This window comes from Typopeltis vanoorti, chromosome 7 (assembly GCF_054136105.1).
Source record: "Typopeltis vanoorti isolate ZY-2024b chromosome 7, IOZ_Tvanoo_1.0, whole genome shotgun sequence".
Classification (NCBI taxonomy): domain Eukaryota; kingdom Metazoa; phylum Arthropoda; class Arachnida; order Uropygi; family Thelyphonidae; genus Typopeltis; species Typopeltis vanoorti.
Window position 1 is genome coordinate 132,433,017 of NC_143555.1, and position 24,890 is coordinate 132,457,906.

At 36.5% G+C, this 24,890-nt stretch overlaps 1 protein-coding gene across 3 annotated transcripts in view; it reads left to right on the top strand.

Moving 5' to 3' along the window:
- Positions 1-24,890, top strand: part of LOC150105075 (endoplasmic reticulum lectin 1-like) — a 218,277-nt gene that overhangs the window by 172,084 nt on the left and 21,303 nt on the right. For all 3 annotated transcript variants that reach the window (XM_090396132.1, XM_090396134.1, XM_090396133.1), the window contains exons 12-14: positions 2,475-2,575; positions 7,515-7,592; positions 21,553-21,631. In XM_090396132.1, the coding sequence (XP_090252258.1) occupies positions 2,475-2,575; positions 7,515-7,592; positions 21,553-21,631 (258 nt within the window). The remainder of the gene's footprint in view (positions 1-2,474; positions 2,576-7,514; positions 7,593-21,552; positions 21,632-24,890) is intronic.

Consider the following 24,890-nt stretch of genomic DNA (forward strand, 5'->3'; position numbering starts at 1 on the left):
TTAAATGTTGAGCAGGATGCGTAAGAATTAAAATTTAATACAACCATATTAAGATTAGGCTGGTATTTTAAATATGATGCAGGTTCTAAAAAGAGTCTTTTGGGTTTGTATTTGATGTGATGGAGTATGGTGGATTTTTTCTGTGTAATCCAAGGCATGGTCTGCTAGACCAGATTGACCATAGTTGTAGCAGTGGATGTACACTGGTGTCCAAAAGCTGAGGTGAACTACATTTTTACCTGTTTATGAAAAAAAAATTTCATGATTACAACCAAATGTGGACATAAATTTATTGCCAGCATACACCATGATACTAGCTCCACTATGTCTATCCCTTTCAAGAACATTCTTGCAATGGTAAGCAGTACCACTTTCACACCAGATCAAGTGTTGTCTAGAATTGGAGAAAATACTAAAATTACCTCATCTGTACAGCACTAGCCCATTGGTGTTTTGTCCAATTTTTATGGATACAACACCACTGAAAACGTGCTCTATGATGATCTGTGGATAAAAGACACAACTACAGCCCTTTTGGTGTATACGCCTACTTGTTGCAGAGATCTTACCACAGTTTGTCAAGATATCCACATACCTGTGCTTGAATTGAGCTGACTTGCAAGCTGACCTACCATGGTGTTGATTTTGTTTTGCTGCTATAACCCAAAATCTGTGTTCATACTCCCTGGTAGAGTGAGGGTGACCTCTTAGCAAATGTCTAGAATGCAGTCCCTTGGCTTGAAATGTTGCACAGAGCCTGGATACAACACTATGTGAGATTCCAAACTCTCTAGAAATATCAGTAATTCTGCAACCAAGAAAATTTGGAGAAAAGAGCAAACCTAATAATAATGCCAAATACCTGTTGGATTTCTGCTCAATACATGGACCGGTTATTACTTGCACAATGTTTCAACATAAAAATGTGCACAAATTTGCATAGAGAGATGATACAAGGAATAAGTAAAGTCTCGTTGACTATGTTATTGTTGATAGTGATGTTTTCTCACTGGTGCTGGACACTAGAATGTACAGAGGATTTGAAATTGGAAGTGATTACCGTATAGTTTTGTGCATAATAAAATTGAATTTCGAAAGGAAGAACATGCAAGAAAGTTTTAAAGTGAATAAAAGTTGAGCAGCTCTCAGATGTGAACTGTAGACTAAAATAGACAAACATTATTTTAGAAGAAATGAAGGAGTTTGAGAACAAGAGCCAGACCTTGGAGATTCAGTGGGAAATCCTGAAGAAAACCTATATTGGTTCAGCCAGAGAGGCGTGTGGTGAGGTTGTCTGCAAGTACAGAAAAATCAGAACTCCATGGTGAACACAGAAAGTTAAAGAGGCAGTGATGGAAAAGAAGAAAGCATATCAAAAGTTCCTGGCAAATAAACCAGCTTGTGCTCTTAGAGAATATAAGAAAGCTAAACACTTTGTAAAACTAGCTAAACAGAAGTCATGAGAAGACTTTGGTAAAAACATAGAAAATAAATATCAAGAAGGTGGCAAAATATTCTGGAGGTTGTTGAAAGAAAGAGTGCTGTAAAAGGAATTAGTGATGATAAAGGCGACATGAAAACTGGAGAAAAATATATCCTTTATGTATGATGTAATTACTTCAAAAAATTGCTAAATGAAACAAGCAGTGACAGCACAGGGGTAAAAAAATACTCAATAGGCATGCAATCAGGAATACATATCCATACTTGAAGAAGAAAAAGCCGTCAAAGGCATGAAATGTGGAAAGGCAGCGGGAGTAGATGATATTCAACCAGAAATGCTCAAGTATAGAGGTATAAAAGTCTTGCAGTGGCTGCACTGCATAGTTCAGAAGTTGTTTACAAAACAGTGTTCAAACCAATTTTAACTTTTGGAAAGAGCTAGGTTAGAAATAAAACACTTGACTAGAGACAACAGATATGAGAGTCCTGAGAAAGATTAGGGGCGTGAACAGATGGAATCAATGGCAATATCATATTAAAAATGAGGATATCAGGAAAGAACTTGACATTGTAAGCATCTAGGAATGTTAACAGAGCTAATCTCAGGTGGTATGGTCACTTAAACAGAATGGGAGAGGAAGGATTAGCAAAACAAGTGTTCTCTGCTAGGTTGGCTGGAAAAAAGACCCAGAGGAAGACCAAGATATAGATGGATTGATACGGTAAAAAGTGTCTTAGAAGACAGAAATATAAGATCTGATAATTTTAGAGTTTTGACAGATTTTGGAGGAGAATTGTTGATAGGAAGTTAGTAATGATGTAAGTTTTTCATGCAGTACTATCATAATATCCTATACACTCCCTCGAATGTACAAGTCAGGAATTTGATGATGATGAGAAAACATGGTCAAATCAGCCATCTCTTTTTATCTCATGAGAGATGATTAATTATGATAGTACTGGCCTATCTACATTTTTCACAAAGAAATGCTTTTAATTCAGTAATTTAGACTTGTGGCTTTTATTTATAGGAAAAAGATGGTGAAAAAACATCCATCATTTTGGGTTTATGGAACATTGAAGACCATTTAGGATGGATAGCAGAAAATCCTCAAAAGCGGCCCAAGCAGAGGTATGCTTTAATTTTTATATCTTTGATATCATAATGTGCTAATCATATTTAGGAGATTTAGCAAAGCTTTATTAATGTTATTTTAATGCATCTACTGAAATTGCTTCGAAAATTTATTGATACTCTGTGTATATGTAATTGTAATATGCAATTTCAATCGCTGCTAGTTTTTATACACCTAAGAGAAAATTGCTTCACCATAATAAAGTTGTAAAACTTCTTTATATGAAATTGAAATGCCACATCATTCAGGCTTATTAAAATAACTATATGCCAATGAAGTAATTGTATTTTAATCTTCAGGCTGAACAAGATCAACTCTAAATCTTGCACTTGTTTGTGCAGCATTTTATTGTATGTGCCTATTTATGGAGCAGAATGCAAGAAATTGTCTAATTATTTGGGTATTGGGCAAGCTATATGGCCTTCTTACAGAATGACATTAGAACAATCTTGAACAACCAGGATACCAAAAATGCTTCTGATGCTGATGGTGTCCCAAATTATGCTCATGAGAAGTACTCCTGAAGTAATGCTTGTTGTTACTGCACTATGTTATACCTTTTCCTCATATACATGATCCTCTCACTGACCTCAGACACTATCCAGTTTTGCTGATGATGGCACACTGCATTCCTCATACACAAATTTTGTACTGTTCAAACATCTCAAGCTCTTCAAGATCATCTACAATCAGTGCCTAAAACACTGATCTCCCTACAGTCATTCATTTGAATGATAAATTCCATACTTTCAATGCTTCTAATTAATGTTCAGATTTAATAGTCAAGCCCTGACACTCTCTCTCTCTCTTTTCAGGCTTATGCTTATCCTTAGCCTTTCCTGGCATAAACGCATCACTTCTGTGGTTCTTTTTCACTCAAAGTGCTATTTTTTTTATCTATTCAGCTACTAACTCTGTACAAAACTCAAATCTGCCCAACCTTTGATTACTGCTCTCACATTTGCAGTGGGGCACTTAAAGCCTCTCTAAAAATTTATGATACTTTGAAAAGAGCAGTTTGGCTAATTGACAATCTCTCTCTCTCACACACACACACACACGCGTGCGCTCGCATGGTCAGTTTCCACATTGTGTGTGTGTGTGTCTCCTACAGATGTTTCCATGGTGGCTGTTAATTAGAATTGGCATCCATCATGTCTCCCATGATGGATGCATGTTAATAAGCCGCTGCTCAATATTCATTAAAGTTCAATTACTTACCAGATACACTATTCCTATTAATCTTCCTCTGTTTTTGTAAAATTGCCTTTTCTATGAAGTACTTCCTCAAGATTGCAGTCTCCAGCTTTTCAAAAAGAATATCATATTTTAATTTTTTAGCAACTGACAACATAAAACATCATTTCCTAAAAAATTAGAAGTATGTCTAACCAATATATAAGCTTATCTACAAGAAAAAGAATATCAGTAGATTACTATTCTCTTTATCCTTGCCTTTCATTTGTCATTGATTTGCTATAACTTTGAAGCCCATTGTGTGTAAGGTGAGATATAAATTTATAGAGTAAAGGATCAGTTGTTTTAAAATTAAAGATATCACACTGGCACAGTAACAGTGTGAAGTGTTTTGCATGACCTTGTAGTCTAGAGGCAGGAATGACTTCTGCATATGTTATGTGCAAGTTGGAAAAGAATGTTTATAATGAGACACACTTGTTATATGGTCAAATAAATCAATAATATGTTGTCTGTATATTAAGATAAAAATAATTAGTTTTTGTTATACATATAGCAGTAAATGAAATACAGTTTATTATGTTTCGAAATTCAGTTGTGTCTGATTTTATTCCTTGGAAGATAAATCAAATGGACTATAGATTTCGAATGATTAAGAATTAAAGAACAAAAAAGGAACAAAAATTAGTAATATTGTTACATCCTGAATGAAACATTTATTAAAAGAAATTATTCATTCAGGATCTAACTAGTCTGAAATGTAAACAAGGAGAAAACTTGTACTTGGGCAAGAGAGAAAATACACATATATTAACCTTAAGTAAGGCTGTAAAAACATTGATTTAGAGATGTGAAATTAATCTTGTTTACCCAAGGTCATGAAAGGAATTTTGTGTATAAATGTAGTTAAAAAGAGAATATCCTATGTAATGTATATGAATTAATTGAATGTAAGCAAAAGTCTAAAGGTCACGTATTAGCCGTCCAGTGTAATTTATGGCCTAAGGCAAAGAGAATTATATGGAAAGCAAAGCTCAATCGCGTTTCTCGGAAGACTTTAAGCACGGAAGATGAGTGGCATGCAGAAAAACATAGCGAAAGAGGGCGCCAAAAGAAGTGATATAAAAGGGGTTTGTCCCCCCCGCCTCTCTAGAGGCTTTTTTTTGTTCCTGGTTCCTGTTTCTTGGACGTTGGCTCTCTCTCTCGTCTCCTGAGTGATTCCAGACCGCCCGTAGAAGTTATGAGTCAGTACCCGGAGTCCCGGCTAGCTATATCTTCATAATAGAGTAGCGGAGCACGATCGAAGGACCGGCAATGCTGATGACTGCAAGCAGCAACGGAACGAGACCAGGGCAGGCATATTGCCAAGGTCGTTCGGAAAGGCCATATTGTGAGACCATCGTAAGTGACCACGTGGACGAAAGCCAGCGGAAGGATCGAGATGTCTATACAAAGCTGTGGACAGACCAGATAATCATACTAGGGAATGGTAGTAAAGTACAGAATTTATTTTATGTTTCCAGTTAAAGAAATGAATGGACACTGTATGTAATTTAAAGTGTGGACATTTGATGTGAACTTTTAAGTGATTACCATATTTGGCAGTGACCTGTCCCAACTGGAAAGAAATGTCTGAGAAGGAAATTGTATCTGATATGACAATGATTAATGTGAGAAATTTACATAACTTAGAAATAATTGAATGGATTAATTCTAAACTTGCATTTTGTGTTATTAATGAGTGTTTTGTAGAGCAAGTTAGTGATCATGTTCAAGGGTGTTTAGCTGTGATATCTAATTTTACTTAGAATGAAATTGAATTAACTATGTGTTTGATGCTTTTATTGTATATGAATTTTAGACCTCAATAAACATGCTTTGTATTTTATACCTGATATTGGCCTGAGATACGAATTCAAATTACCACTCATAAAACTGAACCTAAGCAGGAGAGATATAGATGTATAGTAGAATTTATAAGCCATGACTGCAAACCAAGTTAGATATAGACAAATCGAAGTAGATTGTAAATGTGTATAAGTGCTAGACCTTTCACCTCTGTATATTATTCTGAGAAGGTCTCCTTGGATAAGCATCATCTATCCTAGGATATTGGCTGGTGCAGCATATCAAATAAATTCGTCAATATTTGATCAGGAGACAGTCTCAGATAGTAGAATTAGGGGCTTCATTCCTAACTAAGATATAAAGCCTCTAATAATTAAAGAATACATGTGACTGGTCTAAGAAACGGCCCAAATTATAGATTGAGTAGAATATAGATGCAAATTGTATCGAGTGTTAAAGATAATCGAGAATTAGAAGAGAGTTAATTATAGTATAGTAAGGCAAACATAATAGAACTAAAATATAGAAAAGTATGAAGAACAACGGCATAACAATATATCCAGGGCCAGCAACATCATGTGTTGGCCATTTCATTTACATTTGTTTACATTTCTCTCAACTGCAAATGGGCCATATACGGACTATAAGTGTTTGTTTGCTTAAATTTTGATAAATTTTAACTTTTTTTTATAATAGATTTGTGTATACTTTATGGTAGTAAATGATAAAATAGACTAACTAATGTGTACATATATTTTCTGCATTCATGACGTACCTTAATACTTTTCTTACTATTTCTGATATTTCTACGCTACACGGTTTGTCTGTGAGTTTTATTAAATTGTCGCAAATCTCCAAAAAATTTTCCAATACATTTATTCAAAAAAAAAAAAAAAAACGTGCATAAGTGGAACTGCACAGTTCAAACCCATGTTCTTCAAGGGTCAGCTGTACTTTCATATCTTCTTGCATTGCCACTCTTGGCATCTGCTAAATTGATTTGTACCTACTAAAATCATCTGTTTCACTTTCTCTCTGCATACTTACCCAGTCACTAACATCTTTAATCTTTGTTCCAGTGAATGATGATTTCATTATACTCTTCTTATCATGGAATAACAAAAGAAGGATAATTCAGACTTGGCTTTCTTTCACTTCTCTGGCATATTACTTATCAGGTATTTCTCGATTTTATTTCACATTTTGTCCTGTAAAGTACTTCATGTAAGCATGCCCTCTCTCTTTCATTACCATCTGGCCATTCTCTTTATTTTCTACTGTTTCATTCTGTGATGTATTGTATACACCCTCACTTTCATCCAACACTTTGACAACAACATTGTTGACATTTACACTTGCATTTTCTCATATTTCATTGTTCAGTTGTTCACTGTCATTCTTCATACTTTCATTACACTTAAGAAGCTTGCTCTCAAAACACTTCCATATGTACTCACCAATTTCACTTTCTTCAAATCTTTCACCCTATAAAGCAAATACATTTTGCACATACTGCATGGAATAAAATCATGCATATTGAAATTGCTTCCATTGTTCTTTTCATTGGCATGTGACATACAATATAGTATATGTATAATAAAAGTAATAGTTCTTAGAAACAAACAAATGAGCCAATAACTCTTCTCTTACAAACAAGTAAACAAATACTCACAAAAATAGTAATTCAGTAAAAATGAATCAAATGTTGAAAATTATTATATATAAAAACATTTCTTTTTCAGCTCCTAAAACCACAATTTCAATACACCCATTTTTCCCCATTTCCATTCCATTGAAAAGCAGCAGTAGTGTTAGAATTTTTTGTTTTACTTATTATTTATGAATAAATTATAATTTAATATGATTATTAGTATAATTCTGTCTTTGCAGGCAAGTTTCCCACTTGTATAGTTCTGGAAGTTTCTGTGATGCTGTTGGCAAACATCGGCTTGTGGAAGTCAAATTAAAGTAAGGTTCATTTTCAATGATATTTAAACCATCTAGAGTAACTTAGAGTCTGCACTGTTTGATAATGATGAGTGTTATACAGTTTAGGGAAATTCTCATTTTGTGGCTTGCTTAGATTGGTAATTACCATTAAATTCGTTAGCAGTTTGCAACAGTTAATGCAAAGTGCTAATGCTTTTTAGCAAACTCAACTGCTTTTTAGCAAATGCCCAAATTGATCTTGGGCATTTGCTAAAAAAAAAAAAAAGAAAAAAAAAAGTATAATTTGTGGATGTGGTGATTGCCAGCATATTGTTTAACACTTATATTCATACCAAGATCTACGATCTAGGTTATTTTATTGAAATTCTCTTTCATATTCTCAAAGAGAAATAAGAAAACAGCTATTTCTTAACAACAAAAGCACTGTTTTTTTAGCTGAATGTCCTTTACCATAAACCATTGAAATGGGAGATATTACACATCTAAGAAATTGCACATGTGAAAATATTTTTTATTTCTCTGGTTTCTTTTTTCTATTATATTGTTTTGAGACTAGTTCTGTCACAATTTGCTTGGATTGGATTTGAATGGAGCACAGCCTTTGAAATATTCTCTGTAGCGATCAATGGGATCATATATTATAGCAGAAAGTTACCTAGTTAATTTCATTAAAAATAAAGTAAAAATAAAATTAGAATTTAAGTTACTTTTAGGAAAGATTATTTCTTTAAAGATATATAAGGGGGGGAGTTCTGATAAATACCTAGAACAAAAATTAATTAATTGGATGTCTTAATTCAATTAATTAATCAAATTAAATTTTTAATTAAATTCCAATTAATTAATTGAAAATTTTCAATTAATTAATTGAACATTTTTCTTTGAAAAATAAATGTTTTTTATAAAAAAAAATTTATATGAAAAAACATTTTTGTTCTAGATGTTTATTAGAACTTTCCAGGCCCCACCTGTGTGTGTGTGTGTGTGTGTGTGTGTGTGTGTGTGTGTGTGTGTGTGTGTGTGTGTGTGTGTGTGTGTGTGTGTGTGTGTGTGTAAACAACACTTACGTGCACAGTAAACAGTTTATAATAGACAGAAAACAAATAAGTACTAAAATGAGGCAGTATCTAAATGGATCCCTAAATGTTTGAAGAATAAATATATTGGGAGTGAAATAAATGTGCAACTTTCCTTATTAAACAAAAGATCTACAAGAGGAAGATGATGTGGAAAGAATATCGTTAGAATAAAAGTGAGAGGAGTTATGAAATATATAAAGCTCAGGCCAGAAAAGTAATGAATATTGTGCAGAAAGTTAAATCTGAGTATGAAAAGAAATTGGCCATGCAAGCTAAAGGCAATCCAAAAGAATTTTATCATTATACCATAAGCAAAAGAAAGAATGAATGTGAAAGAATAACTTTACTGAATGCAGATGGTACTCGAGTGTCGGAAGCTAATCAAATTGTTCAGTTAATGAGTGATCACTTTGCTAAGATATATCAACCAGGTGTATGTAGCACAGGACTATCGTCATCATCATAAATTCCTGACATGTACCCTCAAGGGGTGTACAGAATATGATAGTACTACATGAAAAATTTACATCATTACTAACTTCCTGTCTACAATTTTCCTCCAAATCAGTCTATTACTTGTCAAGACTCCAATATTATCATTATCAGATCTTATATTTCTATCGTCTAAGCCACATTGTACCGTATCAATCCACCTATATCTTGGTCTTCCTGTGGGTCGTTTTCCTGCCAACCTGGCAGAGAACACTTGTTTTGCTAATCTTTCTTCGCCCATTCTGTTTAAGTGACCATACCACCTGAGATTCTTTGCCATTCAGGCTTCTTATGTTGATAGTACCAATCTTTAACTCTAGTAATGTTGAGTTGGTTGGTGTTTTCAGATTTGTTCCAGTAGCTGACTTTTTGCTGTTTGCCTTGGTTCTCTGGCGAAAACAACAGGGGCCTTGTTTAACCGAGCGACGCCCCAGCCACACGAAATTTTGTCATGTTGTACCATCATTTTTTATTTTGGTTTAACCAATAAAAATACAATTTGGTCGGCTAAATCCCAAATTGCCAGCCCATCCTCGTTCAGTATCCAGGTTCAATACCCAACAGGGTGCACCACGAGTAGGTGAGGATTGGACATTAGGTCAGAAGCCCTGGTCGGTTCTCCGCATTCCTTTAAAGGCTATGTGGAGGTCTCCTCTCAGTTATACAGCTTTGACCCTTAAGCACCCCAGCACAAGACTATTGCTATGTTGAATGAAGTGCTAGAGGTTCGTGAAAATGAGGTTGAAGAGCTGTTGCATAACCTAGATGAGAATTTGTCTATAGAGATAGGTGGGTTATCAGCCTGTTTGCTAAAGGAATATTCAGCCGAATTGGCTAAGCCTTTCACATGTTTGTATAACTTGAGTCTCAGCTCAGGAATGATACCACAGCAGTGGAAGGAATATATGATAGTTCCATTGTACAAGGGTTGCACAAAAACTGACGTGTCTCCTGACCTATCAGTATCTCTGGTATGGTAGTGAAGATTTTAGAGAAGTTGATAAGAACTTGCATACAGAAATGGGTAGACCAACAAGCTATACTCTGCAAGGAGCAGCATTGTTTACTAAAGGAAGGTCATGTTTTAGCAATTTGCTCATATTTATAACAATGTTACGGCTGAGTTGGGCAAAGAATGGATACACTATGATAATGTTGGATATTTCTAATGCATTTGATAGGATACCACACAAAATTCTCTTGCAAAAACTGGAGAATATGGAATTTGAATATAAACTCTTGACTTGGATCAGGGGATGGATGTCACAGACACATCAAAAAGTGGTATATAGTGGGTGTGAATCTGCCAGATTTAAGATTCCCAATGCTGCCTTAAGCCTCTATATATGGCGTCGCTGGACCTCCAAAAGGCCTTTGATAGCATCTCTCTCCCTGCTCTCCTTCGAGTGCTGTGTATTGCTGGATGTCCAGAACTCTTTCTTTCCTATGTTATGGAGCTATACTTGGGTAGCTCCATCATGACTTCTATTCCCACAGAGCGGGGTGTTCGCCAGGGTGATCCTCTATCTCCCCTTTTCTTTAACTGTGTCACAGATGAATTTCTTCAATCTCTTCTTAGCCATATAGGCTACTCTCCAGGCGCTTCTTCCTTTAATGCTATGGCTTTTGCAGACGATCTTATTCTCATAGCTTCTACTAAGTCAATAGCCTGGTCAAGGAGTTCCTTGCAGGAACTCCTTGACCAGGCTATTGACTTTTTCTCTATTCAAGACCTTTCTATTAATGTAGAGGAGTCCTGCTCTTTAGCTCTTGTCCCCCTCTGGTCGTGACAAGAAGCTTAAGGTCGAGACTATAGAGTTTTCCCTGCACAGGAGGCTGTTGCATTCTTTGACCATCCTGGAAGATTGGAGATACCTCGGTATCATGTTCACCCCAAAGGAAAGGTCTTCTGTCCCTTCTATCCTAGAAGCTGGGATCGCTACTTTGAGGAAAGCTCCTTTCAAGCCCCAGCAAAGACTGTTTCTCCTTTCCTACTATTTCCTACCTCACTTTTACCACAAGTTGGTGCTTGGTAGGACATATATCTTGGTACTGTCCTGAATGGACAGGGCTATCCGTTCAGCCGTGAGATCACGACTCCGACCGTTGCCTGACACCCCTAATACTGCATATTTCCACGCGAGGGTGAAGGACGGCGGGCTTGAGCCCGCCGTCCTTCACCCTTGCGTGGTTATATCGAAGTTAGAACTATCTTCTTCCCCTATTGCAGAGAGGCTTTCTATAGCCCATTAATACAAGAAGACTTAAGGCGGGCTAAAGGCTGGTCCCATTATCAAGGTACCTTAATTGAATCAGCACCCACAGAACACGAGATGGGCATCTCTGCAGCACTGTTCTGTAGATGGTGCTCCTTTAAAAGAGTCATTTCTGGTGCCTCCCAAGCATGATTAGGTAAGGGATTGCACTAGACTGCTCCCTTGGGTTCGAGTATATTGACCTTATCAGGACGAGGATCAATGCCCTGCCCGCACAGCTCGATGGGGGTAGTGACGACTCAAACTGTAGGGCTGATTGCCACTACAGTTAGACATTGTCTCATATAGCCCAGTGTTGCTTCTGCACCCATGGGATCTGCGTGTGGAGGCATGATGCCGTGATCTCCATTCTGAACAACTGCTTTAAGAACAAAGGTTGGGAGACTGCGATGGAACCACATTATAGGACCTCCATGGGTTTGCGTAAGCTAGACATAGTGATTAAAAAAGATGGTGACATTTGGGTAGTTGATGCCCAGGTGGTGCAAACAGGGCACCCACTAGCCTATAGCCATTATAATAAGGTAAACTATTATAAGAATAACCAAGATCTAGTAAGTAAGATACGGGAGGAGCATGGGGCAACACCGAGGTTTACCAGCGCCACCATCTCTTTACATGGTGTATGGAGCGCAGATAGCTATAAGGACTTGGGCTTACGTAGAAGGATATAAAAGTTCTTTCTTTGAGAGCCTTACAGGGCACAGTGGTGGCATGGTGTTGCCCACCAGAGAATGACAACAATGATAACTAGAACAGGCAGAGGGTAAAACACTTGTAAAGGCTTAGGCCTATATCAAGTCTGGACGTGATGTAAGTAGTTCTGCCCATAATCAGTACAAAGATTTAAAAAAAAAAAAAAGAAAAAAAAAGACCAGTGGTGTACCTTAGGGTTCAGTCCTTGGGCCATTATTGTTCAATCTGTACATTAATGACATCAGGCAGGGTCTAACATCATATGTGCAATCGTTTGCTGATGATGCGAAGATAGGCAGGGCAACAAGGATGCTACTGATATTCAGCACTTACAAAATGATTTCTTATTATTACCACAAGCCCTCATGGAGTCAAAGACTCATCTGGGAGGTCCTTTTATCACACACACACACACACACAGCTCATCATACCATGTCTTAAACACACTCATTTTACAACTCTGCACGAAAAAAACCTGCATCTCACTCCCCTACTCACATCCTCTTTATAGAGTTTCCGGGGATGACCTAGTTCTCCCCTAATCTCCCATTATTTTCTGTAGAACTTCTCCAGCATTGATCCTATAACAACTCCTTACCAACTTGTTTCATTATGAGGAATGCAGCAGAGGCGCAGAATAGGACATGGTGAAGACACATGATAGTCAATCTCCTGGAGGGAGAAGACACCTGACAGGACCAACTTGTAGGTCTCTATTATATCTCCCCTCTTCCTCCTATCCACCAGACTCTGCAAATTACATCTTCTCAATCTTTCCTCATACTCGACATTCCAGAGGTCAGAAACTACCTTAGTCAGTCACCTTTGGACCTTTTCCAGGTGACCAAATATGAACCCAATAGTCCATGTGTGGCCTAATCAAAGCCTTATACGACGAAACAAGAATCTCCCTACTTCTACAAGTCAGTGTCCTCTGCATCATTCCCAGAAGCCTTTGTGTTGTCTTCACAATTTTGACTATGTGTCCCTTAAATTTCAGATCCTTATCCACTATCACCCCCAGAACTCTTATTTCCTCCACCTCCAACAATATATCCTCACCAAGCATAAATTCTGCATCCCATCTTTGTTTTCCAAATTTTAAAACCTTATATTTTGCAACATTGAACTCGCATCCCTTTTTTCGTGCCCAATCACTCAATTTATTCAAGTCTTCTTGTAAGGCTACAACATCTTCACTACTCTTCATGGTTCGTCCCAACTTTGCATCATCTGCAATCAACTGAATATCTCCATCCAAATCTTCACCAACATCATTAATATACAAGTTAAACAGTAATGGCCCTAAAGCAGACCCCTGAGGCACTCCACTAGTGACTTTCCTTTTCCTAGATATCGCTCCCCCATACACAACTTGTTGATACCTATCAGATAGCCAGTCTCCAATCCAATACACTAATCTAATATCCAACCCCGTCTGCTCTAGTTTGACTGTCAACTTATCATGAGGTACTCTATCAAAAGCCTTTGCGAAATCCAAGTATATTACTGTGTATCCTTCTCCTCTGTCCAAGGAAGCAGTCACTTTATTGTAATAAGTAAGTAGATTACTAAAACATGACCACCCTTTAGCAAATCCATGCTGTTCATCAAAAATAATACCATTGTTGTCAACCCAACTCTGGATCCTAGTTCTCACAAGCTTCTCCAACAACTTAACCACAACACCTGACACACAGATAGGCCTATAGTTTGATGCTTGAGTTCGATCACCTCCTTTATGAAGTGGCACGATCTTGCCCTCCTTCCACTCCATAGGAACTTGACCAAGTGCAAGACTCGTATTAAAAAAATATGTCAAGGCAGGTGTCAACTCCCTGGCACATTCCTTCAGAATACGTGGTGATATATTATCAAGTCCCACAGCCTTATTAACATCTAGTTTCAACTCACCATACACCTCTTGCTTATTTAGTCAGTCTCTCCTCCCCATCATCAACTGCTCTCAATCTCTCTCTCTCTCTCTCTCCATGAAGTCACATTCACAAGATTTAAAGACCTTTATGAACTGCTCATTCAGTATCTCCACCACACCTTCTGCAACAGTCTTTATACAGTCAATGTCATCCTTCCATAATCATTCTTTCTTTTGCTGGCTACATATCGAAAAAACTCCTTAGGATTCTTTTTGGCTTCATTAGCTAACTGCTATTTATACCTCTCATTAGCTACCTTCACCAACCAAACCCTCCTTGCATGTTTTTTGTAGACCTCATGGAATTGGTTATTTCCACTTCTCTTATGCTGCCTCCACAATTCCATTTTTCTCTGTATCACATGCTTAATCTCTTTATTCATCCATCTCACACCTACCTTATTTAATCTTCTCACCCTTGGAATACATTTAGATATTGCAACTACCAGACAGTTTTTTAAAATCCCCCAAGCTGCATTGAATAGGCTGGAAATTTGGGCAAACAAAAATGGCTGTTGATTTAATGTTAGTAAGTGTAAAGTTTGGCATGATTAGAATTCCAGAGGCATATTATATTAATGGGCTTGTGCTATAAGAAATTGAGGAGGCAAGGGATCTTGGCGTATTGGTGGATAGGAATTTGAAGTTCAAAGGTCACATAGCAAAAGTTGCAAATACAACGCAGAGGATAATTGCGATGTTGAAGCTAACCTGACGTGTAAGGATAAGGAAATCATTTTGCCTCTTTATAATGTTTTGGTAAGACCACACCTGGATTATGATTATTGTGTGTAGATTTGGTCTTCTGGGTTCCAAGGGGATAAAGAAGCTGTGGAAAGGGTGCAAAGAAGAGTTACAAAGATTATATCTGGATTTTGGGATTTAAATTATGAGGACAGATTGTGAGCATATAGATTGCAGACCCTGGTTAACAGGAGAAAGATATGATAGAGGTCTATAAACTTTTGAATGGGTGTCATCTGATGAAATTTTTCGTTATATGGCAGGTGGGGAGAGAACATGGGGATATCCATGGAAGTTAAATTTATTTGTAGTCATGAAAGTGGTAAGAACTAGGTTTTTCTCCCAGAAAGCAGTGAGTGAATGGAATAGTTTGCCTTTAGGGGTAGTGAGTGCAACTAGTGTGAATGAATCTAAGGGAAGGTGTGACAGCTGGTTTGAGTGATTTGTAGCCTCCCTCAATGAGTCCTTGACTCCCTGGAGGTTTCAGATAATAATAATAATTAATTACATAGGCCAAACATCGAGAAGTTTAGAAATAAGACAAAAGGGGCATATTGGAGACATCAATAACAACAGAGAAGACGGCTCACGCTTGCATTCCATTTCTCCTACACTCCCCCCCCCCCCAAAAAAAAATTGAATGGGACAAGAGCTCCATGCCATATATCGAAGACAACTTCAGTGCCCACAACATCAGAGGCTACAATGGTAATCCACTCACAAGCAGTCTCAACAGAAATCAAGGATGATTTTGTGTGACATTTGGAAGTCACTCATTAGATCTTGAAACACATCGGACTTTAATTTTTCTGCTAACTATCAGGTGCGCCTACTGAACAATGACTGACCACATGCCAGTTTCCACACTCCACGTGTTTCTATTTTACTTGTATTTTTGTGTAACAGTTCCTACACATTCAGTGTTTTTAGTTATATAATGATTCATATTTAACACTTCTTATATATTTATTTGTGTTTATCCTAACCGAGATGAAGCTACTAGCTTAAGTGGAGAAACTAGTAGGTTTATTAAATAATTATTATGACCTATAAACCCAGTGTTAGTTATTCTTATGTAATGAAAATGTGTGTGTGTCAGCGAGCGAGCGCATATCAGGATACACACACACACACACACACACACACACACACACACACACACACACACACACACACACACACACACACACACACACACACACGTAACAGTTCTATAATAAATACAGAACAAAGGACATGCTAGAGAAATCAAAATTACCAAAGGAATTGGAGTATGCAACTCATTAAGTTCCTGCCTTACTTAATATAATGATGGATGAAATAATCAAAGAAGTGAACAAAATGGAAAAATGTGGAATACAAATTAAAAATGAAAAATTAAAAATAATCATAATGCTGATGATATAATTTTACTAGCAAAAATTATTCACGAAGATTGTTAATTTTTTTTAACATAGAACATGAGGGATGGATGCAGGGCCTTGGAAAGGTTTGGGGAATGGGGAATCAAACAGTGAGACTTATTGTATACCTCTGGCTGAATGGAAAGTTACGAAATGAATACCAGACATATAGAAAGTATAGGGGAAATTTGGAGAAAATTACAAAGCTAATAATAATAATCAATACCTTCAGAAGATACTAAGTCATCATTAACCTGATATTTTAAAGGGAGAAAACAATGCAAAGAATTAAGTCTCATTGACTATATTATTGAAGATAGTGATAGCTTCACACTAATTCAGGTCATGAGTATATGGGGGATTTGAAATGAGGGTGATCATCACAAGTTTTTGAAACAGAATAAAATTGATCATCATATTGAAAAGAAAAACACATTAGAAAATATTGAAATCAATATAAACTTCATCACATCAAAGGGGTATAGAGGATATGATAGTACGACCTTATATTTCTGTCTTCTAAGGCACTCTTTACTGTATCAACCCACCTATATCTTGGTCTTCCTCTGTGTCTTTTTTCTGCCAACCTGGCAGAGAACACTTATTTTGCTAACCTTTTCTCTCCCATTCTGTTTAAGTGACACCAAACTACCTGAGATTAGCCCTGCTCACATTCCTAGATGCTTACAATGTCAAGTTCTTTCCCGATATCCTGGTTTTTAATATTATATTGAAATTGATGCCATCTGTTCATACCCCTAATCTTTCTCAGGACCCTCATATCCGCAGTCTCTAGTCTTTGGTAAATTATTTTCTTTATAACTCAGCTCTCAGATCCATAAGTTAAAATTGATTTGAACACTATCTTGTATACAATTTTGTGTTTTGACTAATTTCTCTCTTATTCCATATAAATTTATTCAGTTGGCTTCCTACCATAACAGCTTTGTTGATTATGTTGTCTATTTCCATATTTAATTTACTATCTTCGCTAAAAATCGTGCCTAAGTAGCTGAAATGTTTTACTTGTTGTGTAGGTTCTCCATTCACATTGCAGTTGATATTTTCAATGCTTCTCCCTATTTTCGTTGTCTTTGTCTTTTTATTGCTGATCTTCATACCATATCTATTACAACAGTTATTCAATTAAGTCATGGAATCTTACAAACTTGTAGTGGATTTATTTAGACATATAACATCATCTGCATAAAGCAAAGAGCTGAGATTAACATCTCCATAATAAATTTAGTTTAATCCTTTATCCAAGTGTGAGCAAACAAAGTTTGCGCCTGAAAGTATTTTCAGGACTGGGGTAAGGTGGTACAACACCAGGGCACTCCTTGCAAAGGTGGAGCGAGCTACCAACTCTCCTATCTCAGTATCTCCCATAATGCAAAACACATCTCCTTGCGGATATGTCTAATGTTATGCATTAAGGGAAGGGCAACAACCCAGACTAGTTTCGACCTTTATTGAGGTCTCTTCAGTGGGAACCAGGCCCAAGTGGAGATACTAAGCAGAAGCATTAACAGGTCATCTCTACCTATAGGAGTTGCCAAATGGTGTGCCACCCTTTTTTAATAAATTACTCTGGATTTAGAGAGAGTTTATTTTTCACTTGGTTAGACTATAATAAATTTAGTTTAATCCTTAAATTCTTCAGGTGCAAACTTGTTTGCTCACACTTGGATAAAGGATTAAACTAAATTTATTATACTCTAACCAAGTGAAAAATAAACTTTCAGCATTAACATCTCCAATTTTGATATCAGGCTTAATACCACTTTCCTTCATAATGTGATCCATATAGATAATGAATAACAGAGGGGATAATGTACATCCTTGTCTGACACCAGATTTAACATTAAACCATCTTCCTGTACTTCTTTCAATTCTAACTGCTGACTTACAACTCAAATAAAGACTGAGTATTGCATGATATAATGTCAATCCTGCCAACTTGGCAAAGAACACTTGTTTTGCTAATCTTTCCTCACCCATTCTGTTTACGTGACCATACCACCTGAGATTAGCTCTGCTAAAGCATTTCTGGATGCTGATGTCAAGTTCTTTCCTAATATCCTCGTTTTTAATATGATATTGCCATTGATGCCATCTGTTCACACCTCGAATCTTTCTCAGAATTCTCATATCTGTGGTCTCTAGTCTTTGGTCAAGTGTTTTACTTCTGATCCAGCTCTCAGATCCATAAGTTAAAACTGGTTTGAACACTGTCTTGTATACAACTAATTTAGTGTTCCGACTAATTTCTCTCTTATTCCATATGAATTTATTCAATTGACTTCCTACCATACCAGCTTTATTGATTCTGTTGTCTATTTCCATATTTAATTTATCACTAAAAATCATGCCTAAGTAGCTGAAATGTTTTACTTGTTCATTGAAAATGTCAACTGGGTTGACATTTTCAATGATTCTGCCTATTTTCATTGTCTTTGTCTTTTTATTGCTAACCTTCATACCATATTTATTACAACAGTTATTCAATTTAATCAGAGAAACTTGCAGATTTGTAGCGGATTTATTTAGAAGTATAACATCATCTGCATAAAGCAAAGAGCTGACATTAACATCTCCAATTTTGATATCATGTTTAATACCACTTTCCTTCATAATGTGATCCATATAGATAATGAATAACAGAGGGGATAACGTACATCCTTGGCTCACACCAGTTTTAACATTAAACCATCTTCCTGTACTTCCTTCATATCTAACTGCTGACTTACAACTTAAATAAGGACTAAGTATTGCTTGATATAATGTCCCATTGACACCATATAACTGTAGCATATTGAATAGCTTCTCTCTTGGCACCTTGTCATATGCCTTTTCCAAATCGACAAAACTTACTGATCTTTGTTATATTCCCATGATTTATCTACTATTTGTTGTAAATTGAATATCTGATCCTGACAGTCTCTATTTCGCCTGAATCCAGTTTGTTCTTCACCAAGCTTTTCTTCCACAATTCTTCTCAACCGTTTCCCCAGAACACTCAGTAGGGATATACCTCTGTAATATTCACATTCAGTTTTATTTCTCTTTTTATATATGGGTACTATGAGAGCTCTACTCCAATCATCGGGAATTCGTCCCTCTGTCCAGGCATTCTGAACTATGCAGTGCAGCCACTGTAAGACTTTTATACGACCATACTTCAGCATTTCTGGTCGAATATCATCTACTCCTGCTGCCTTTCCACATTTCAAGCCTTTGATAGCTTTTTCTACTTCAAGTATGGATATGTATTCCTGACTGCATGCCTTGTCAGCGTTTTTTATCACTGTGTTGTCACTGCTTGTTTCATTTATCAATTTTTCGAAGTAATTACTCCATACTTCAAGGATATCTTTTTCTCCCGTTTTCATGTCACGTTTATCATCTCTAACTATCATCTCTAACCTTTTACAGCACTTTTTCCTCCATTCCTAAGCTTCTTCAACAACCTCCAGAATATTTTGCCACCTTCTTGATATTTATTTTATATGTTTTTGCCAAAGTCCTCCAATGTCTTTTGTTTAGCTAGTTTTACACACTGTTTAGCTTTCTTACATTTGTCTCTGTATTCTCTAAGAGCACAAGCTGATTTGCTAGGAACTTTTAATATGCTTTATTCTTTTCCTTCACTGCCTCTTTAACTTCCTGTATCCACCATGGAGTTCTGATTTTTCTATCCTTGCAGACAACCTCACCACATGCCTCTCTGGCTGAATCAATCAGGCTTTTCTTCAAGGCTTGCCACTGAATCTCCAAGGTTTGGTTCCTGTTCTCAAACTCTTTAATTTTTTCTTCAATAATCTTTGTGTATTTTAGTCTACAGTTCACATCTGACAGCTGCTCAACTTTTATTCGCTTTAAAACTTTCTTACATGTCATTCTTTTCAATATGAAATTCAATTTTATCCTGCTCAAGACTAAATAGTGATCACTTCCAATTTCAAATCCTCTGTACACTCTGGTGTCCTGCACCAGGGAGAAAACATCACTATCAACAATAACATAGTCAATGAGACTTTCCTTATTCCTTGCCTCTTCTCTCCATGTGAATTTGTGCACATTTTTATGTTGGAACATGGTGTTAGTAATAACCAGTCTATGTCCTGAGCAGAAATTCAACAGGTGTTTGCCATTGTTATTAACTTTGCTCTTTTCTCCAAATTTTCCCAAAACATTTTTGTATGTCTGACAATCGCTTCCTACTCTGCTAGTTAGATCCCCAACAGGGACCAACTTTTCCTTTTTCATTGTGTCAGTAGCTTTCTCTAGAGCCTCAAAAACTTCCTCCACCTTCTACCTTAGTAGAGAATTTTGTGGGACCTTAGGCACAAATAAGTCTCATTGTCCAGTTCCCCAGTCTGATATTTGCCCAAATCACTCTACTTGACACTGCCTGCCATTCAAGAAGATGGGCCTTGTATTTTGTGTTGAATACTAAGGCTACTCCTTCTTTTCCTTGATTGTCATTTCCTGAATATAACATTTTGTATTTATTGCTCAGAAAGATCTCGCCAGTTGTTGTCTTTTTTGTTTCAGTTACCCCTATTATACCAATCTGGTACTTATCTAATATCTCCACTAGCTCCATTTCTTTGCCATTCAGGATTCTTATGTTAATAGTACCAATCTTTAACTCTGGGGTGATGTTGAGTTGGGGTGTGTTTTCAGATTTGTTCCAGTAGCTGACTTTTCACTGTTCGCCCTGATTCCCTGGTGAAAATAACAGTGGCCTTGTTTAACTGGGCGAAGCCCTAGCAGGCATGAAATTTTGTCATTGTACCATCATTTTGTATTTTGGTTTAACCTATAGGAATACAATTTGGTCGGCTAAATTCAAAATTGCCAGCCCATCCTCTTTCGTTCAGTATCCAGGTAGATATCTAACAGGGTGCACCACGAGAAGGTGAGGATTGGACATTAGGTCAGAAGCACTGGTCGGTTCTCTGCATTCCTTTAAAGGCTATGTGGAGGTCTCCTCTCAGTTATACAGCTTTGACGCTTAAGCACTCCCTGTGTAAAGATAGGATTTCTTATCTATATGCCAAAATAATTCCTATGTTGCACTACATGTATTCAAAAAATAAATTAAAAAAAAATGAAGTTTTATTTACCAGTTACAGACTTTAAGGGAAAATTGTTTTTTCACCTTCCCTGTTATTATTTTTTTCATATGTATTTCCTGAGTATGAATATGAAAATATTTATATATGATAGGAAATAGCCATTCAAGTCCTATGAATTGATTTTTTTTAAAAATATTTTTTAATCACTATTGTTTCACCTTAGCAATCCCACAGTTCAACAATGAAATAGTGCTTTTGTTCTTACTAGGTGTAAAGAATCTAAAGGGCATCCAAATGCTGTGTCAATGTATTTACTTGAACCTAAACTGTGTGAATATATTTTAGGGGTGAGTTGTGCTCAGTCAATTAAATATTATTTTTTTCCTAAAAGTTTTAAATATTGAAAAGAAATAGGAAATTAACACTACCTTCATGAAATGTTTTATTTGACGTTTTATTATTATTATTGCACCCTCCATGGAGTTGGCACTCTCATCATGGGAGGTTCATTCAACTGACAACATATCATACTGAATCTTAAAATCCTTAACACTTCTTGCATTAACAACACATCCTGGTAATACATTCCATTCACTGACAATTCCCCACATAAAAAATCTACTCTTCACCACACCCTTACATAACTTCCAGGGATGATGTCTGATTTTTCCCCTGTTGCTTTCTACTCTTTTTATAATTTCATCAGAATTAATCCAATAAAATCCTCTCACTAACTTAAGTCTTTATCATATCACCTCTTTTCTTCTTATCCACCAAACTCTGCAATCCCCATTTTTTCAATCTCTCTCCATAGTCAACAGTCCAAAGTCCTGATATTTTCTTAGTCACTTGCCTCTGGACCATCTTTAATGTCTCCACATCACACTGAACACCAGGTGACCAAATTTGAGCACAGTAGTCCAAGTATGGTCTGACCAGTGGCACAACCACTTCCTTATCCCTATATGTTAGAGTACTTCTTATCATAGCAGCACTGCGATGTGCAGCCTTTGCGACACTAGCAATATGCCCTCTAAACTTCAGTCTACTGTCAACCATCACTACCAAATCTCTAATCTCATCCATTTCCTGCAGTACAGCACTATCACTATAGTACACAACCTTATATTTCTGTAATCCAAAATGCAACACCTTGAACTTATCGATATTAAAATTACAACCCCACTCTTTTGTCCAAGTAAAAAGTCTATTCAAATCTTCCTGAAAGGATAGAGGTGACAGTTTGTCTTTTGTAGATGGAAACAGATGAGAAATTTTGTTGATAGGAAAATATGTGGGAATGAGATGATACTTCTTCAAAATTCTACCAATCCATTCAGAGATGGTAGAAATATAAGGGATTGAAACCCTGCAGTCTGTTGAAGAATCCTGTGGTGTTGGAACATAGGAATCAATTATCTGCTGGATTTGATTAGAGTTTTAACCATTAAATTCCATTAACATTTTGATAGTGAGAAGTTCTTGTTGTAAGCTTGAGAAAGAGAGAGGAGCACACATTATGTGCTCTATTAATTAAAGACTTGATAACACCGGTTTTTTGAGAGGTGCAATGAGCAGACTTTTGACGAATGCATCTGCCAGTAAAGGTAGGTTTTCGAAAAACACTGGTTGATAAATTACCAGAAGCTGTGCACATAAGAAGGATGTCCAGGAATGGTTAACTACCAGCCTTTTCTTTTTCCATGGTGAATTGAATGCATGGCTGAAGGCTATTGATCTACTATAGGAAAGCAGTAAGTTCATTTTCAGAATGAGGCCAAACAACAAAGACATCATCAACATAATGCAACCAATGAGATGGGTTAGGGATGAATGGATGAGAACAAAGTATCTTCCAGATGGTTCATGGGTAGCCTTCTGTCTCCACTTTTGGAGACAGAAGGCTACCCATGGCAGTGCTCTCAACTTGTCCATAGATCTTGTTTTTCCAGCTGAAATATCCTGATTCTATAACAAATTCAAAAATCTTTGCAATATCACAGTAATCATCATATAGTAAATTAACAGTGTCAGATAAGTTGAACAGACAAGTTGAAGGCACTGCAGTGGGTAGCCCTCTGCCTCCACCTTTGGCAAACTATTTTTTGAACTATCTGGATGATGCGCTGTTCTCATCCATTCATCCTCAACCCTTTCATTGGTTTCATTACATTGATGATGTCTTTGCTGTTTGGCCTTATTCTGAAAATGAACTTACCACTTTCCTACAACAGATCAGTAGCCTTCACCCATTCATTCAATTCACCATGGAAAAAGAAAAAGCTGGTAGTTTACCATTCTTGGACATCCTTCTTACATGCACAGCCTGTGATAATTCATCAACCAGTGTTTATTGAAAACCTACCTTTACTGGCAGATGCATTCATCAAAAGTCTGCTCATCGCACCTCTCAAAAAACCAGTGTTATCAAGTCTTTAATTAATAAAGCACATAATGTGTGCTTCTGTCTCAAGCTTTCAACAAGAACTTCTCATTATCAAAGTGTAAATGGAATTTAATGGTTACAACTCTAATCAAATCCAGCAGATAATTGATTCCTATGTTCCAACATTACAGGATTCTTCAACAGACTGCAGGGTTCCAATTCCTTATATTTCTGGCATTTCTGAACCGATAGGTAGAATTTTGAAGAAGTATCATCTCATTCCCACATATTTTCTTATCCACAAAATTTCTCATTTGTTGCCATCTACAAAAGACAAACTGTCACCTCTATCATTAGCTGGTGTTTACCAGATTCCTTGTGAATGTAATCTAACATACTATGGGCAGACAGGCCTTTCTTTCGAAAAAAAATTAATGAACATCAATATTATATCAAATACATGAAACCTCAAAAGTTTGTCCAATGTAAAAGGGCTTTGCAAACTTTCTTTGAAAAGGCATTCATATTTAAACCTGCTTCTATGGAGAAGACGAGCTTCATCCCACTGAATACTAATCTGAATTGGAACAATTGTCTCTTTCTCTCCCAAAGGTTTGGGAGATTCTTATTTTATTTAACCATCAAAAATAGTTTTTAATAATGTTATTTATTAATATTAATTTCTAGCATGCGGCAAGTTTTTAATTGGTAAACCACTGACTGCTGTATATACCTTGTATTCCCGTTTCTTTGATTTGCTTGTTTCTATGCACTGATGATGTACTGTTATTTTCGGTATGAAATATCTGTACTTTCATTTCATTAAAGTTTCTGTGCTTGTCATATAATTTATTGTTTATAGTCATGCCACAGGTATCTTTTTAAAGATTAGACTTATCTTGCAAACGTTCATTTCACCATTGCAGTTATCTTTTGGTTGTATTTGCAATCTTTTCTACATGTCCCCTGAACTTCAACTTCCTAACTACTAATACTCCAAGATCCCTAGCCTCATCTGTTTCTTCTAGCATAATTCCACCAATATAATACGACATTGGATATCTAATCACGCCAAAAGTGAATGTAAATGTAAAGTGAATGATTTTGCATTTACTGACGTTGAACTGACATCCATTTTCCCATGCCCACAATTCCATCCTATTCAAATCATTCTTTAAGTACTGCATATTAGCAGCATTCCTATCCTTTGCATCATACCT